The following is an 18688-nucleotide window of genomic DNA, read 5'->3' as shown; positions in this document are numbered from 1 at the left end:
TTATGAACACTGGCGATTTTACAACCACTTTAATTTACGAAATCAAGTTGCTTTGTTACTCGGACGATTTCAATTTACTCCCTCCCATCCCACTTTTTCTTACCTCCTTCTGGAGTTTCAAACACCACAGGAGAGCTTTCCGGTCCATCGCCCTTGGAGTTGTAAGCCAGAACAGTCAAGCGGAATTCACTGAAGGGCTCCAGACCAGGAATCATCCCATAGTTTCTGTCTCCTACAAACGTTAGGAAGTGTTTCTCTGGGTGATGCCTTTTCCCATCCAGCATGCTTTTTGTTTTCCACCAGCTGACCTGCATTGAGATTGGCATTTCTATAACAAATTACCTTTGATGGGGCTGAATGCTATATTGATTTCTCTCATCTTCCCAGAAATGAGAGATTGTCATCTATCATTGACAGAGGATTCATTTAATAGTTTGTTAAACTGCATGCAATTAAAGAGAAATTCATAACCTTATAGCCACTTAAATGTCCACGAACTCTGTCCCTTGGTATTCCAAACCAGAAGACTTTGACCAGCGTGCTGTTGACAATATCCACTGAGACGCCGGAAGGAGCAGCATCTGGAGCTGTAAAAACAGGAGCGATGCATATTAAAGATGCTTACGGGAGCTCAGTTTCACACCATTTGTATGCTACAGGGCTTGGCTTTCCAGCTCAAGCTGTGCCAGCTCATGCAGTCTTCCTGCAGGCAAGAAAAAAGTCATACCACCTGCATCCAGTGGGTGAAACAGGCCAATAAAGATTATTTTGCGGTATCAGAGCTTTCTGCTGAGGGCTGGAATACAGGTGCACTGGGACATATGAATTTCTACACCAGTATTTATGATTTCCTGTTTCAAGTAATGCTTACAGTAGTGAGAATAATAAAAAAAAAAAAAAAGATTAACACAGCATTCAGAAAGGCAATCTCATAGTGTTTTTTATTTTTTTACAATCAATTTCATTTTATAGCTAAACTCATTAAACAGTAGGATTTTAATCACTGCACAACAGAGAGAGCTATTATAGAGCCTAAAAAAAGGGGGAAAAAAGAAAAAAAAAGGAATCCACTGACAACTGAATAGTAAGGAAGATTTTCCACTGATAGAAGCAGATGTAAAATTAGATCCACCCTAGACACACAAAGCAAACACGCACGCTATGGTGTCTCTTTATTCTTGCTATCCTCCACCTCTTCTGTGATCCAGCAAATGGAGGAGAGGAAATATCACCAGGGCTCCCCAGTGTCTACCTCTCGCTGGGCAGGGGCTGCTCTCCAGCCCAAGGCCATCCCCAGCGCCAAAGTGTGATGCTGGTGAAACACTCAGGAGGTTTTAAAATCAAACTGGAACTTTTTGACCATTTGATTTCACTTAGGATGAATGGAGCCACCTCACCACAGCTGCTGCAGAAGCTGCAGCAAGAGGAGGGGTGGCTGCAGCACCCCCAGTGACCACAGCGGTGGGAGTGCTGGCTGCAGGAGATGGCCGATAAATGCAGCTCATGGCCGTCTGGGCATCTCACTGAGCATAAAACACATGCTGGTCTTAGCAGGGTAAGCCACTGTAGACCTTCCAAAGGCTATTCAGTCTGTCAGTTTATTTCATTTTGGGGAAAACAGTTGAAAGATTTCAGATTCTGCATAGGATGAAAATTGTCTGCCTTTAATAAGATTAATTGGCAGATCTGAAAGGCAGAGCTCTCGCTGACACCCCTGCCAACTGTTCCCAGCCTCTGCCACTAAGCGTTTGCAAATGCAATAACCATTTGTATTTGGGATCAGGGAAGCTTGGCACCCCACACTAGCTGGCCACCAGGCTGTTTACTCCGTCAGTGATATAAATCCTTAAATCCTACAAAAAAGGTTCTTTTTTTTTTTGAGGTGGTGGTAGTGCTTAACTGGGTTGCTTCCTAAAGGGAGGTTGGCATTTCATTACTGCAAATGGATACATTTCCAGTTGCCCAAATACCTTCTGTAGCCATGTAGTAAACACCAAAGGGGAAAGGCTGCTTTCAGAAACGCTGGGATGGCCCCAGGAGTGCCATTATCCGGTGTCCCACAGATCATATAAGGGTTGTCACAGCCCCTGTGACACCAGCATTAATTCTATTAGCAGAGAAATCCTCCTTCATGCTCACCTCTCACAATGGGAGATGATTATTAAGGCCCACCATGAAATTGGAGCTCGAAGAGGACATGTAAAGGGTCGGTATCAGAAGTGGTGGCTGTGACCTAGAGCGGCCCAGGCAACTATTATCTGAACGTGGGTAGCAAGGGGAGAAAGCTGCTGTGGTTTGGCCCAGACTATGCACAGTTGGCAAAGCCCAAGAGCAGAGGTGGACCAGTGCTGAAAAGCTCCATGGAGAGGGCTTGGAGCAGGAGCAGGCCCAAAGCTAGGCCTTGTGGTGGAAGAAGATTTCTCCAGAGACAGGGGGAGGCCTGGGAGGGGGCTGTGCCACCAGGGGGGCACAAAAAGCTGCTGGACAGAAACCCAAGCTAAAGGTTTGTCCTACTGAGCTCAGCACAACTACTGCTGCAATTCACAGGCTTCTTCATGGACTGTGGCCTTCAAATGACTAGCCACATTAAATCTGCACTGAGATGAATAAAATCACAAGGGATGTGTCCACAAAGCTGGAGTCCACTGTGCCCAGCACCAGAAGTGGCTGTGTCTCTGGCAGCCCAGCACTCTCAGCAGTTGTATTTAGGCATTTTGGCCACAGGCTGCCCAATCTATTGCTCCCCGTCCAAACATTTTGTATCACAAGACTCACTCACACAGCACGTTTTTCACGGGAAAGTTCCTGTTACTTACTGTCCTCTCCCGAATATCCAGTGGTGACATTTGGTTCAGGACCAGCTCCTAAATTATTTACTGCTTGGACCTTGATCTCGTAGGGCACAAAGGTGGGGGTGTTCCTCAGGGTCAGGGAGTGTTTCTTCACCAATTCCTCATTCCAGTCAGTCTCGACGCCCCGCTGCCGCCAGCTGACTTTGTACTCCAGCCCTGGCCCATTTCGCTCCGTGGGCTTCAACGGCTGCAGGAGAATGGGAGATGTTAAAAGAAACCCCCAAGTTGTTGGGGTTGGTTTATTTTGTTTTGCTTTGATTTTTTTTTCTGTGATGTAAACTGCATGCCTTTTAGCGCAACTAAAATGCATATTTTGGCATAAGGCTATTTGTGCCTTTTAGTACAGCTAAAATACCTTTTATCTTAGAATTTTATGTAGCACAGCAAGTTGGGTCATTAAAATTTAGATTTGTTCTAAATATGCGCCAAATGCTTGAAATTATGCCTGGTCATTTAATGGGCAACTGCTGTGCTATCAGTTCTTACTGATCAGCTGAAGACTTCGCCACAGCATGGTTCTCATCTAATTAACACAAATTTATAAAATATTAGAAGACATATAACAATAGCTTGTCATGAGACATTCTCCAATTGAATTTCTTTCTCTGAAAATGTACCTCTTTAATTAATAATGTTAATTGGTCACATGCACTACCCCAAAATGATGTGTGTGTGTGTGTTGGGGGGAGGTTACTAGTCCATTGAAACATCTGCGGGTATTTTCCACCACATAACCTACTCTTAAAAATATTTAAATGATACATTATACATATCAAACACATAATGCCTGATAGGTAGCCAAGCCACACACAGAGCCCAGATCAGCACACTTTGGTCAGAGAAGTGCAGAAGCCTGAAATGAAACCACATCGACCGAGTGTCAGCAGAGCACCATGTCCCACCGACCAGCTCACCCTCTGCTTCTCATGCGTGGGGACTGAAGGCAATGCAAAGAGCATCTATAAAACTTGAACAGCCCTCAGCAAGGCATGCCAAAAAACAGTGTTGTTACATGATGTTAATTTACCCTATGAGTGGACTCACCAAAAACTCACTGGATTCTGTTCAGCTGTGGCAGGACAATGATAAGCAAACCTAGCTCTGGGGCATCTGCAAATTCCCTTTTACTTGCTCTGAGGGTACAAGGACCAAAGCCATGCACCCTTCCATTTAGGACCTTCAGGATGACTGTGGTGAAAGGTCTGGTATGCCAGACAGCTTTCTAACAGGCAGTGCTGGGTTGAAGCTCCTCCACGGCAAAGATCCCAGGGAATGGGATTTGCAAGAGAAGCTGGAGAAGTAAAAATTCCTACTCAAAAATAACTTCTGGTTTGGAATTAAATTTCGGCACTGCTTGACTCCTATTTTGATCTCCCTTAATGCTGCAAATCCTTGGCTGAAAAGCTAGTCACTAATGCTCATCTGGTCTCTTAATCCAAAGTAGGCAGATTAACATCATTTTGCAGTCTTTGTCTGCCAGAAATTTTTTTTTTTTTTTTTTTTAGCAAATTCAGTGCCTAGCATTTTCTCTGGAAAGCGTGCAGAAAACACCTTAAATAAATGAACATCCTGTTTATGACATTTAAATGATTCAACGAGATTTAACAAAGCCTGTCCATCCCATTCTCTCTCTTTAGCCTCAATTTTCACTTTTACTTTTGCCGTGTCTGAGCTGGGATTACTGGCAGGGAGGGTGGTTCCTTCCCTGCTCAGCCAAGCCTTCAGCCCACTGCTGGTCCCAGCAGCATCACCCACCCGTGGTGAGTACCACCACTCTGCTTCTCCTCCAAGAAGCAGGTTTATCTTCCCTGACCCTGGACTATGGCAGTCAGCAAAAATCCACTTTCAAATCCAAGTCAACAGATCTAGAGGGTCACCTCCTTTTTGACATGATTATAGCTCAAAGTGCAAATTCGCACTGGGGAAACATTTATTGTTCTTTGCTGCGAGCAGCAGATTGAGAAGTAAATCTCATGTAAATTGTGTTTAATTCAAGCCACAAAAAAATATGCTTCCTTCCACAGTTGTTGAAGCTTGTGTTAAATGGAGGAATATATATCTGTCTAAATTGTTGGCACAGAAGCTGTAAGCTTAAAAGCCAGAGAAATTGAAGTCTGGAAACCATCCTCAACACTTTTATATGATTCCTTCGACACATGATCAGGAACTGTATCTGCACTCCTTTAGCTTGTGGTGTAGAAATTCAAGCTCACGTTCTCTTGGCCAAGTGATCTGAGTCATTTTCAAACCTCCAGGCTCAAGGAGCATAAACTCTCTGCAAATGGTCCTCACCTGGCCCTGGCTGCTCCTCCTGCAGAGCAGGGTTAGACCACAGCTATTGCAAGCGCTCCCTTGAATGCAAGAAGCACAGAAGAGGAGCATACTCTGGGAAATTCTCAGTGTACATGCAGGACCTCTGTATTTCCTTATAGCCTGGAAAGTTTTGTTGTAAAAAATTGCTTTTTGAAACAAAAATTAAACAAGGGATGGAAACTCAGATGTCATTTAAGTCAATGGTAATTTTACCTTTGACTTCAGTAGCATCAATGATTCTACCTAAGGAATTTGCTAGTGTTTCCTAAAAAACATTAACTTTTAATGGGAGGAAGGGGAGATAAAGTCAAGGGAACCATTATTTCTCTCTCTCTCTCTCTTTTAAAAAATGTATTTACATTAAAACAACATCCTGATAAATTTCATGCTGCCCTCGGAACTGCTGCTTGAAGAGAGGACCTGTTCTCAATATTGTAGAATTGACAGACATGTTTGCATTACCTCCCATTTCATCACCATTTCATTTGGTTCAGAAGCTTCAACTCGGATGTTTTCTGGGTTCTTGTCAGGAGCTGGAACCACACAGATAATAAGGTTAGTATCCATATTTCTGTTTTTATTTGCATTTGTTATTTAAATAATAAACAAATATGTATTTATTAAATACATATTTTAAAACTTTTCTTGTTTCTTTATTACTGAGAGCGAAAAACACCTAAACAAAGAGTGTTCATGAGCTTAATTACTTGGATCAGCAAAAGCTGCTGTGAACGGAATGAGTTGTTTATGCAGTTTTGATTCCTAAGTGCTCCTGTGGTTGGAGCCACCAGCTAACATGAAACTGTGACTTTTGGATTTCAAAGCACCAGATGTAGGGGGATTATTAGGAAGAGCTTTTTCTCCCTGTGGGGATAGTAAACAGAAGGTATATCATTAGTGGGGCGCGCACAGCTGAAAAGCTGAAGAAAGACCTGGAATTGAAGTGAAAGGGGAAAAAAAGAAAGAAAAATGCGGGGGAATGCAAATGCCAGGTTGAACAGTTGGCCTCTACAATGACTTTCAGGGATACAACATTTTCTGTTATGGTGAGAAATGCACTGTGAATGAACGCTTTTGACAAGCTTATAGCTGCTGAAAGGCTCCCCATAAATCCTGAAAATTCTCTCCAGCACCTGCTTGTCCATAAATGGCTGCAATGGGCCTTAAAAGCGCAAAATCAGCAGAGTTCAGGAAAGCTTTGTGTTACAGGTATGTGGGTAGGAAACACGCTGCTGGCCATAGCAACATAAAATCCTCATTTTGGCATCCCCAGACTGATGTCGGCAGCTGCGGGGGTGAATCCTCTCTTTGGGGAAGCTACTGCCTTGGCATGCAGGACGGCTGGATTTGGCTTTGTGGTGTGCAGAGTGCTTTAGTGTTTCATCTCCTACCATGCCCATTGAGCAGAAAAAGTAGCACAAGCAACCTGACATCTTCATGTCCCTCAGAAGGAAAAGAGGGCAATGCTATTCCTGGTAAAGCATTAAAAATATTCACATAAAAAAACTAGATGGCAGTGTTTACCAGCTGGAGGCGTTGCATAGCGCAGCGATGGTTTACTAGGCTGGCTCCTTCCAACAGCATTCACAGACACGACACGAAACTGGTAATTCATGTATGGGGCCAGGGTCAGAAGGGCTGTGGTGTCATTCCCCGGGGCTCGGGTCAGCTCCTGCCACCTCCCCGGCTCCCACTGACTCTCTTCATACTCTATAATGGACTCTGGGGAGGAGAGAAAACAAAGCAGAGGAAAACAGGCAGCACCCGTATGAACTGCTTATAAATAGCAGGATGGAAGTGAACTTAGAGCAAATTAACTGTCACAGGAAAACCGATTAAGGACAGCTTTGAGCACGGTTTGATTATTCTGACAGCCGTGATGTGTCATTATGCTAAAGGATGTAAGGTGATGCTACCAAAATCCTTCATACCATTAACAGGGCTGTTATGGCTGGCCCCAGCCCTCCAAGATAGTCGAACACTTCGGTTTTGATGTTCTGAGAGCTGCAGATCTTCTGGCGGATCAGGAACATCTGAGACACAACAAAGAGCTGTCAAGAGCGTGGCAATTATTCCTGTTTATTTGGTATTTTTGAAAGGACTGGAACAGCAAGCTCCAGTGAAGGCAGTTGTAAAACATCTTCTTATTTCAAAGTGGACAGGATTAGGAAAGTAGGAATTGCTTTTAAAGATCCTGCTTTGTTACAGAAAAACACACTGAGTCTTCTGATTCTGCTTTCTCCCCTATAAATGCAATATCCCTTCTACAAGTGTATTTCCATCTACTCTCATTACCTTGCCTGGAGCAACAGATTTTTCTTTGCAAATCATCACTAGGATTTATATAATCACTAATAGATATTGACACTGCTCTCATCAGAAAGTTATATTAGAATCGCTTAGATTTACTGTGGTGCAAACCAGAGTGCTAGGAGGAGGCTTGGCTCTCACAGTTATTGAACCTGACTTTTAGAGCATGAGTGAAAGGATAACATTCATTATCCCAGCCATGGGGATCTATATTAAAAGGAAACAACAAAATTCATTACTTGCCAGCTCAATTAGTGCTGTCCAGAGAATATATCAAGTCAGTTGTGTAGCTCGTGGTTGGTGTGATAACTGCACTGCACCTCCTGGGGACTATCGTGGGACTACCCAAGCCTTGAGCACAGGACTATCCTGCTGCTGCTCTACACACACTAGAGCTCGCTTTTTATGTACGCGGTTGTCAATTTAAAATCTGATTATATTGGATTAGCTTGGTAATTGGATTGCATAAAATCTGATGTAAAAGAACAATTTCTTATTGCAGGGGGCTGATGGTTACCCCTCATCCCTCCAAAGTCGCACACACTACTCTTCCTTAAACATGTAGTCCTGAACACAAAACTACATTCACCAGGAAAACAATCTCAGAGCTTGTGCAGGAAAGCTTCCTGGGCATGAAGCTAGAGTTTCAAAATCTAAAAAATGTACGGACCAACGAAATGAAATTACGCAGCTCTTGATGGGTGTTTGACCTCCTTCTGCCCCAACATTCTAACTACATTTTGGTTGATAATGTCATTTCTTACAGGAAAAGCATCTGGCTCAATGAATAACACTGTCCCTGTCATTGTGAAAGCAATTAGTAGGGACTAAACAGAGTTTTTAAAATAACAATCTTGAGGTTGTTTTTTTTTTTTTTATATCTCAGGGTACATCAAAAATTTTAAAAGATTATGTTTGTGTGCTATGGTATATGGTGCTATGATTTTGTATTTGAAGACAGTGATGGTATATCTTTGAGGTATCCATCCTGCTATCTGTTCATTAACAATAGAACAAATACCTAGAAGTATTCTAACAGAATACATCTTCTGCGCTCATTTGCCCATATTTTCATATCTCCATCTGTTCCATGTTTAGTTCTTTAGTCATCTCACAGGTCTTTCATTGCAAAAGAAGCCTGAATTGTTTCATTTGGAAAATAACAGATATTGTTAATCCACCAAGACCTTTCTTATGTACAATATATAAGAAAAAAACAAGCACAAGAATGTTTTTCCCCTTCTGTAAATCAACTTTTAAAAAAGAAATAAAATGCTTCATGAAATTTTCATAAGTAATGTAACAGTTTACAAACATTTTGAATTATATACTACTAAAGAATACAGTACCGTAAATAATGTGCATAGCATCTTCTTAATTTACTATTTACTAAAAAATACCATTCATTTAAAGTGTGAAAACATCCTGAAGGTCAGATTGTCTTAGCTCCTGTTAACAATCACTGCCAGAAATAAACAAAAATATAAAACAAACAAACAAACCCTGAAATTAAAACAACACAAAACTCTCAGCAAAATAGCATTCTAGTGATTGTCTGATGTCCTTAGGTAAGTGTTAGAGGCTGGTGTTGCAAAGGACTCCACATCACTACACAAGTTCATCTCCTTAATTTTGAGCAGCCCTTCAGGACAGGAGACTGGTGGTAAGGATGCTCAAAAGCAAGGTCAAGCTTCAGACTCTGTGGGTCAAGTCCTTTCTCTGCTATGAATTTGCTGTTTGCCACTGGGCAATAATTTATTACTGAGGTTTGGTAACTGAAATGGGTAAAAGAACTAATTAAACAAAAGTGCACACACTATTGCACCAACCTGACTGCACACTAGGAAAATATTCTCTTACCAAGAACAATTAACCGTGATTCCGCTGCGACACTGTCTAGGGAAGTGCTAGCCACACATGTATAAACTCCTTGATCCTCCAATGTCACAGTTGAAATGAACAGTGTATCCATGTCCATAATTATCCTACAGGACAAGAAAAAAGGCACATACAATTAAAAAAAAATATATATAGAAAAATATGTAAGATAAGCATATGTCTGACACTGTTCACTGAAAAACAGTTCATGAAAAATCTTGGTAAGGGAACATTTTGAATAACATAATTGCGTGTTAGGCTTCTTATTTTAAAATGCGATTGTAGTTGTATTATACACTGTGCTGTAGACTATTATTTGTATTTGGTAGCAATTTAGCCTCCATGGCTGGAAGTTGGCATGTCTCCCTTGATCTAAAAAGAGCCACATTGATATGCATCAGCTGAGGGTTTGGCACATAGGGTTTTGGCACATCATTAATGAGGGAAATACACAGGCTTTATATATACATTTTTAAGAGGGCTGAGTAAAACCCAACATTCCCAGCCCACGTGTGTCACGTCCTATGCACCAGGGGCAGTTGGCCTTAATCCAGGCCCATGGGTTCTGTCAGGGTGAAGGCTGATCTGGTCTTTACCTGGTACTCTCTCTCTACCTTCTGTGGCCTCAGCAGTATCCTCTTCCACCCCTCCTGTGTTTAGGAAATCACCTTTCTGCTGTGACTAATTAATAAAGACATCAGTGTGCCCACTGTGGGACCTTTCATATGGAATAAAGTCTAGGCTCCATCCCATTAAAGGGCCAAACAGGTATAAACACAGGAAAATACTAGTTCAATCCAAGTGGAGAAACAAAATCACAGTTGACTACACAGAGTTTAGAGTTATATTTCTGGGTTAAACCAACATTTATACAGCATTATACGATGATAGTGAAAGAGTAAACAAAAACAACAGTAATAATAATTTTCCAGTCACAGCTTAAAACTCATACAGATGCATATATATTTATGTAGACAAAATGCAGACCTATTCATATATCGCATGAAGAATTCCTGCAGATATAAATTTGCATTTCAAGCTATTAAGTTTCATGTTTATTAATACTCATGTTCCAGCACTATACAGCATTATTTCAGCTGAGCTCAAGAAAACTCTTGTTCTTCCCTGCTTACCTGCTGTCTTGCGTGCTGTTGACTGGCAGCTGATCTCCATCTTTCCTCCAGGATAATTTGAAGCTGTTTTTCAAGTGTGAATCATACTCAGACTGACATTTCAACAAAATCGAATGTGATTTCAACACTCGGGGGTTCTTCGGAGTAACGGCAATTTTTGTAGCATCTGGTTGATCACAGAAAACACTTTGATTAGGAGAGAGAAACTATTACATCAAATTTTCACCAAGCACTTCATATATAAAAATCAACCTCAGGAGCAATGATCATATCTTCATCTATCTATCTATCTCTATATACAAACATTTCAAGCGGAGGAGGTTGGTTTTGAAATGGAGATTTGACAGGATATAATTTTATATCTTGAAAATTTCTATTTTAGTTCAGTCCCAACCAACATATTCAAGAAACACGCACGCAAACACACAAAGTCACAGGTGAAAATCCTTGTTAGCAGACTGTTATGAAATGGATGATAAAAAAAGCTTGAATATGATTTTTATGTCCAATTGTCATTTGAAATAGGCTTTGGCAATGACCCAAGAAAAATTACAAGCTTATTAAAGTCGAGTGAGAAAAAAATATTGCAATCAAGTTTGTTCTTTTAATTGACTCTAATCTAAATGCAGAAACAGATGAATAAGTAGGAAGAAAGCACTTGGCTGCACTTCTCTTTACAGTGAAATATTGCTTTGTGAGAATTTTATTGTACATTTTCATGTTTATTATAACTGTAAAACTTACAAAGCAAAGAGACTGGCCTGAAATAGAACACAAAAAGACTTTTTTTCTTGAGTTAGTTACAGCAAATCTGCATCTGAGAGTGCTTTTGAGGATTTTGTTAATTGAGTATTGAAGTTCATTGTTTTTTTCCACCCCCTGTGTTAACAAATACTTGTCAAGCTGATAGTCTGGCAAAGGCCCACTGCAAAGCCCCCTCACTCATCCTGCTACAATGTGCTTGGTGTTTTACCAAGTTTTGGATGTACCTTCTGATCAGCGTGTTGGAAGCAGCATTAGGAGAGGAGGAAGCTCATGGCTATGGGAAAAGCAGCTGGGGAACCTGTCTGTCTCAGCAAGGACTCTACCAAGGTCATGTACATGAGGAGGGCTCTGAGCCCCAAGAGCCACCCAAGAACCTGCTCTGAATGTAACAAGGCTGATGGCAAGAAGGAAGGAAAATCCTTTCAATATAATAAAGTTGAAGTATTTGGGAAGTAAGCTGCAAGTTTTTGGTGGCTTGTGTAGCTTCTGCAAGTGCCAAGAAGAAGGTAAACATCATGTATGAGCATGGAGAAATCACACACAAAAATAGGGACAATACTAACTGCTACATGTATGTGAGACCTATGGCAATTTTAGGTCATAATGTACAGAGAATTTATAACCTCATAGTATATATCAGTATCTTGGACTGAGTTTTTACTAAGTACTTATTTAATGAAAAACTGTAAATATCAAAGGTCTTTCCGTTCATAAGTGAGATATTACCTCTTATATCCAGATTCGCTGTGATTGCTCTTTTTCCAACCGAGTTTGCAGCCCAGCAAGCATACGATCCTGAGTCTTCTTTCTTTGTTTCTTTGATCTCTAGGGTGCCATTTTTATTTAATTCGTAGCGTAATGCTGAGAGTGGCTCTATGCTGTCATCCTTAGTCCTAAAGAGGATAATAGTTACGGCTTATTTCTGGGGTTGTAGGAACTATTATTCCATAGAAACATAGAATGGCTCGGATTGGGAGGGACCTTAAAGATCATCTAGTTCCAAACCCCTGCCATACATTTTCATATTTCATGGTTTGCAGATAGTGCAGGGGACTCAGGAGTCTGGGGTCAGCAAGTCACTTTACCTACATGCAGGCAAATCATAAAGGGACATAAGATTTCTGCAAACCTAAAATACACTGACAGTGTCTACCAAGATCTTTAAACTACTCTGGCTGAGTCTTTAATCCATAGCTGTCATGTGCAATTCTATTGCACCTGTCAAGTGCTATGGCAATCCAGTGATTTCCAACTGCATGGAACCATTTCCACGTGAACGTGCTCTGTAAGTCATTGCCTTTCAACCCCAGCAATGTGTCCAAACTTTACAAGGTACCAATGTTAAACTAAGACTAATGAAGCTGTAGCAGGATTTGGCTACATAAGGCATGGTTCTGCTTAATGAATATCCCAACACCTCTTCACACAGGTATTGAGGACTTTCATTAACTTTTTTTCCGCCCCCTCTTTAAATCAATGTGGCAAGGTTCTTGAGGAAGAGTACACTTTTTAAACAGGATACTTATACTAAACATAGTTTAGTTACAAATTGGTAATTCTAATTCCACAACATGAGCACATTTTTTAGTGTTTGGGAAGCCTGCATGAACTTGTTTCACTTGAAGAAGTCAGTTCTCAGTAGCTTACCATCTAATATCTGCTGCAGGTGAGGCAAAAATTTCACAGTGCAGGAAGGCACTGTAACCCACAACTGTGGCATAGTTTTCACCATCTGAGGTCAGTATTAAGGGAGCAATATCTGCAAAACAGAATGCAAAACAAGCAGCACTCAACTTCAGAACTGGGAATATAAATACAGTCCCTGCATCACACCCTTTTCCCACCATAGAAAGGTCAAAGGCTTGGTCACTTAGCAGGAATTTCACTGCCTTTTTGCTCCTGCACTGAGCAACTGAGTTCTCATAAGCCTCAATGACAAAGATAACAGTGGTTGACTTCTGGACATGTCAGACCATGAAAGCTCAACTCCAAGACAAAAAAACAGACCATTTTTTTTTTCCTCTAGAGACCTCTCTTATTAAATAAATTCCCATGACAATCTGTCTTCAAAGAAGAGGCTCAGAATCACAATCGAAATTAAAGATTAACAATACACAGTACATTTAATAATTCAAAAACACAGTTGTGGCCACAATCTAGTCCCCAGTGGTCTTAATACATTTGAATTCCAAAGGTTTTGAGCCTAAAACAACAACTACGTTGTTAAAATAAAGAATATATCAATGCTCATGACCGCACAAGCTAAATGTATAATATTGCCCATGATAAGGCTTGTTGCACTAGTTTGGACAACGTATTTCTGAAAATCCGGGGCCAATGCAACAGAATAGAGAGCTGGTTATAATCCCAGAACAATTCTGAAGATTTAAGAGGTATCAAAATGGGACGCTTTAATTACATCTTAATAAACGTGAAGAGGTGGGACACTACTCACTGAGGACATTCACGTTGGCGCTAGCAAGGATGGTACCATGCTTGTTGCTGGCCTCGCACTGGTACACGGCACTGTCCTGAAGCTGAAGGTTGGTAAGGCTGATCTCTCTGGCAGAGATTCTCCCTCTGAAGGTCCTACCTGGAAAGAACCAGACCCTGTCAATTTTCAGTTAAAACCAAACCAAACCAAACAATATAGGAGTTTCAAAACAGTAGTGATAACACCAACACACCTGGGAGCAGGGCCTGTGCTCCTCAGACTCGTTGTCCTTTGTGCTAATTCTGAAGCACTAAGACCAAGAGCCCTCAAAAGCACGCGTACCACCCCATATCCCAAACAGATGGGAGCAATACAGGGTTAGGTACTCACAGCCACTCCACACCTGCACCGCTTTCACCTCCCTTCAAGTTCATGTTTAAATAGAAGCTTTATTAATTAAATAAATATGAAAATATGTTTAAAAAGATGTCACACAAGACATCATTTGGTGCATTAGGCTTTGTGCATTCCAGGGGCACAACACAGACGCGTCCTACCTGACCACCTCCTAAAGAAGGCTGTAGGACCTTGTACTTACTGTCAACGGGCATCCCGTTAAGTTTCCACTGAATGGTTGGCTCTGGGTTGCCAATCGCCTCGCACAGCAGCACAAGGTTCGTTCCTACGCTGTAAACACCACCTTCGGGCTCCTTAATCCACCGAGGAGGCTCTGTAAAGAGGGGACATGGCAGATAGGTGACACAGCAGGACAAGTCTGACTGCTATTACCGTGGTTCTCCAGGAGATGGCAAACGCTGCCAACAGTTGCCACCAGCTCCTAGCAGTCCTTTGTGCACCTGGAGCGTACTTCTTGCAAACCAATGCTACAAAAGGTAAAATTAGCATTAATATTCAACAATTTCTGTCCTTCAGGCTTTGTAAAATGCAAATGTCAGAGGGAAGAGTGTAGGAAATGGGCAGTGTTTACCGAAGTGGAAAACAAATGCAAAGAAGATGAGAGGTGAGAGGCTGGGGAGGGAGGTAAACCTAATGGTGTCAGCATTTTCACAAGGACCCTCAGATATGAGACTGTGGTCTCTGAAATGACGTGAGACTATTTCAGCAACTCAAACAAGATGCAAATAACCATTCAGCTCGAATACTCAGCAGACATGAGCAAATGGCTTGTATGGGCTTGCCCAGGAGCAGCCGGAGGGCAGAGCGTGATGATGCAGAGGTGATGCTGATCACCTCCATCTGCTCATCTGTGGGTGCTGAGGAAATGCATTGTACTTTTCAATATCCCGGTTTTCCACCCTATATTCAGCCCATATGCTGATCCATAACATATTTAGATATGATGAGACATTTTCTGACCACTGATTGAGGACCAGTCCTGAAAAGTCCCCCACAGGGTGGTGGTAGAGGAGCAGCAGTTTGCTGCTGCATTCCTTGTGCCCTCCTCTTTCCCCAGCACTGCCAGCTAAACCAGAGCAGCCCCTGAGCATCAGCTACTCAGAACTCACTGGAAAAACAAACAAAAAAACCACCACAACCGTAAGGGAGGGAAGGAACAGAGAGGCAAAATAAATCATTAATCTCATGACAGCTTTCTGATATCTACAGACCAAATGCAGATCCCTGAGCCTGCGTACATTGCAGAGGGTGGCCTTAAAAACAAAACAAAACAAAACAAACAACAACAACAACAACAACACAGCCTTGTATTTGTCATTACTTCTCCCTGAGAAGCAACAAACTTCCACATTTTAGTTCCAGACCTGTCACTACCTCTTATGCTGGCCCTAAGCAGATCACTGGACCCTTCCTCCCTGCCTTCCCTGTTTGAAAAGATGAGCTAATGTATGGGATACATGAGGATTCATTAGTTAATGCTCATAATATGCTTTGAAGATTAACAGAGCTGTTGCTTGGTAATACATCTCCAGATGTTATCAGTGTGATATATTAAAATAAAACATCATAGCTCACACAGATATATTAAAAAATACCTCTGATGTGTGATAAACGAGCTTCTGCACAAACTCCACTATTTCCACAGTAGAGAACCCACGTAGAGGCATTGACTAGCAACAGCTAAAGAATGAATTAAATGTAAGACACCAAAGCTTATCAAAAAATATAACATCCTTGCATTTCATTCACAGTACAGATTTCTTCTACTGCCTTCCTCGCTGGAGAGCTGGTTGCCCTCCTGTAGTGCAGCACGTAACATGACCATACTTGCTATGCTTCCTTTTATTTGACTCCAGGAAAAACCTGCATGCAGCAGAACATTTTGGGTTTGCAGATCTCTTTTTTTCTCTCTCATACATTATACATACATCAGAGAAAGACAGTCAAAGGCATGGAGGTGAAAAGGTTTCTAACAATCCTAATGAATTTTTTTCCCCCAACTATGTCTGCCACAAGCACTGTATTTGAGACAGGATGTTTTGGAGGAGGTGAGACACTAAGCAAAACCTGGATACAAACTACACTATAGATCCCTTCCTATTTTAATTTGTGCATACGCTTTTGAAAGTGAGCTGCAGATATATTACACTGCAGTATGGGAATTGCTGTGGTTGCCCCAAGGAAGTGATGCAGCTATGAAGCTTCAGTCAATGAGATTTTGTCGAGTATGAAATGTAATTTCACAGAAAGACTGAAGAACCTCTCTCCTTTGTGGCAGATATGCTATAGTACTTATAAGTAGATAAAATGTAAGAATAACAAAATATACATATACAGTCTAACAACCACAATAACCTGTGGTTGGACAGACAAATCTGCAGTTAATCTGCACAAGCAAAATGCTATAGCATATGTTTCACTGCATAATGTGTTCTTCTAGGTAAGAGTTATAGATGTGGGCTGCCCAATCAAGAGATTTATGTCTTTATGGGAACATAAGGAGAGGTCTGAAAACAAAAGGGATCTAAAATGGTCATCTAGTCCATACTTCTGCAACAACACAAGTTCACCTACACTTACAGTGTTCCTGATGGATCCAAAACTCCACAGTCTCCTGTGCTGTCTACAGCAGTGCTATCCTTTCTCTCATAACTAGAACAGACTTAATGTTAACCAAATTCACCTCACTGTAGTTTAGATCTATTGTATTATGCCCAGGGGAGACAGGGAATGGTGTGTAACTGTGAAGAAACTTTTGTGCGTTTGAAGGCTGTTATATGTACCCCGGATTCATTCTTTCCTAAATTAAACATATCTATCCATTTATTCTCAAAGGCCACATTTTTGAGATCTGTGACTACCCTTACTGATTTTTCTATATTGTCTTGAGTGAACCCCATCCTCGATGTGAAACTGGATGTGTTACATGAGGCCTTATCAGTTCTCAGTAGTCTTTTTTTTTTTTTTTTTAAAAAACAACACTTTTCTTTAACCTTTCCAGAATGATTATTCTTTTTCTGCAAGAACAGTATTTCTGACACTAACACACTTTGGGGTTGTCATCTGCAGATTCAGATACAGTTATCACCTTTCCCAGTGAAACACCGAGAACTACAGCTTGAGTCTCATTAAAATAACCGGGCATGTATCTATATCACACTAGTTTTATCTTTTTATTTTTCTCTAACTCAGTAATGAAAGTAGCTGCAAAGGCCCTTAGGTATTCCATCATTAGTATAATTAATCATTATATTGCAATTATTTCTATTAAACACAGCCTAGAAGCCTCAGTTAAGATCAAGGTACCATTAGAACAGGCACTATGATAGTGACAAGATGTTGAGATTGTATATACATTTTATATCAGGCTTAGGGGATTATACACAATAACCAAATAAACAAACATTTGAGATCAAGACAATTTGAGAGCTTGTTTTTCCTTTTTTTTTTTTTTATATATAGTTGATTCTCTCCCTCTAATAACAATAATAGGCTTTTTGTGCCTCTTCCAGTGTTCCAGGCTACATCTTTCCTCACAGAGAGAGATTAAAATGTTCAAGCAGTCAAGCCATTTGCTGGCTGAATATTTTCATATACTTGGTAATAATTGCCTGAATCTTTGCCTTCGGAGTACTGTAGGATTAGTAAGTGGGCTGCATGAAAATATCATAATTTCAGGCTGTTATTTAGAAGGCTGGGGTGTTGCTTTGAGATCCTCAAATACCAGAAACAAGAACAGAAAAAGTGAAATAGTGCAGGAACAATAACCAAGTCCTCACTTCTACTCCAGCACTAAATGGAGAATAGTTGGTGGTTAATGACTGAGGTATTTTTTCCTTCATATTTAATTTTCTTCTCCCTGCACACATCTTTTGAGAAGTGCCTATCAGGCATAAGGATGTCATACGACAGCATAACTTCCCTGAAACCAACTGAAATTAATGCTTACTTCCACCAGCTCAATACCTGCCCTTGAGTGTGCACACAAGAGTCACTACAAGAATGATGAACATACCCATCTCTGTTGAATGTTAATGACATTTTCTGGTTTGAAATTATAGAAAAAGATGGTATTTTTGCTCAGTTTTACCAAGATAATATGCATGTGATGACTTACTAGGATGAATTCCTGTTATTGACAGCATCCAAAATTAGTTACACAAATGGAAAATTAATTTAATAGGAATTACATAAACATTCTTTATATTGGAATTGTTAGAGTGGTTTACTTTACTTCTTTCTTTTTTTAAATAATTGTTTGTTAATGAGTAGGAATAACAATTTGCCCAGAAGCCTTCCTCCCTCTAGAGACTGGGGGAGAAGAGGGGTCAATAATCTGAACTGCTTAATTAATGTTATTTTCCTGGTATTTTGGTATTTGCAGCTCCTGCAATTTCTTTGAAGGATTCAATTTTTACAGGCGAGAAAATCATAGCCAGATTGTTAAAATATTCAGCTAGAGCAGAGATGCTCCAAACCATCTGGAATGATTTCTAGGAGTCAGCACTTCCCCTCCATTGCAGCTGAAAACTTGCCATGCCCTGGTATCCCCCTCTGACTCACTTCCAGGAAGGGAAAGAAGACTA

General features: G+C 40.9%; 1 protein-coding gene across 11 annotated transcripts in view; it reads right to left on the bottom strand.

Moving 5' to 3' along the window:
- CHL1 (cell adhesion molecule L1 like) overlaps positions 1 to 18688 on the bottom strand; it is a 128960-nt gene that overhangs the window by 17699 nt on the left and 92573 nt on the right. For all 11 annotated transcript variants that reach the window (XM_040568689.1, XM_040568690.1, XM_040568686.1 and 8 more), the window contains 12 exons: positions 14284 to 14415; positions 13707 to 13844; positions 12899 to 13010; positions 11978 to 12144; positions 10487 to 10652; positions 9336 to 9460; positions 7097 to 7198; positions 6690 to 6887; positions 5628 to 5698; positions 2817 to 3039; positions 472 to 587; positions 104 to 308 (listed from right to left, as the gene is read on the bottom strand). In XM_040568689.1, coding sequence (XP_040424623.1) covers positions 104 to 308; positions 472 to 587; positions 2817 to 3039; positions 5628 to 5698; positions 6690 to 6887; positions 7097 to 7198; positions 9336 to 9460; positions 10487 to 10652; positions 11978 to 12144; positions 12899 to 13010; positions 13707 to 13844; positions 14284 to 14415 — 1755 coding nt within the window. The remainder of the gene's footprint in view (positions 1 to 103; positions 309 to 471; positions 588 to 2816; positions 3040 to 5627; positions 5699 to 6689; positions 6888 to 7096; positions 7199 to 9335; positions 9461 to 10486; positions 10653 to 11977; positions 12145 to 12898; positions 13011 to 13706; positions 13845 to 14283; positions 14416 to 18688) is intronic.

Source organism: Cygnus olor, chromosome 10 (assembly GCF_009769625.2).
Source record: "Cygnus olor isolate bCygOlo1 chromosome 10, bCygOlo1.pri.v2, whole genome shotgun sequence".
In the NCBI taxonomy this organism is placed as follows: domain Eukaryota; kingdom Metazoa; phylum Chordata; class Aves; order Anseriformes; family Anatidae; genus Cygnus; species Cygnus olor.
The sequence above is the reverse complement of the archived record's forward strand: the minus strand, read 5'-3'. Positions and strand labels throughout refer to the sequence as shown.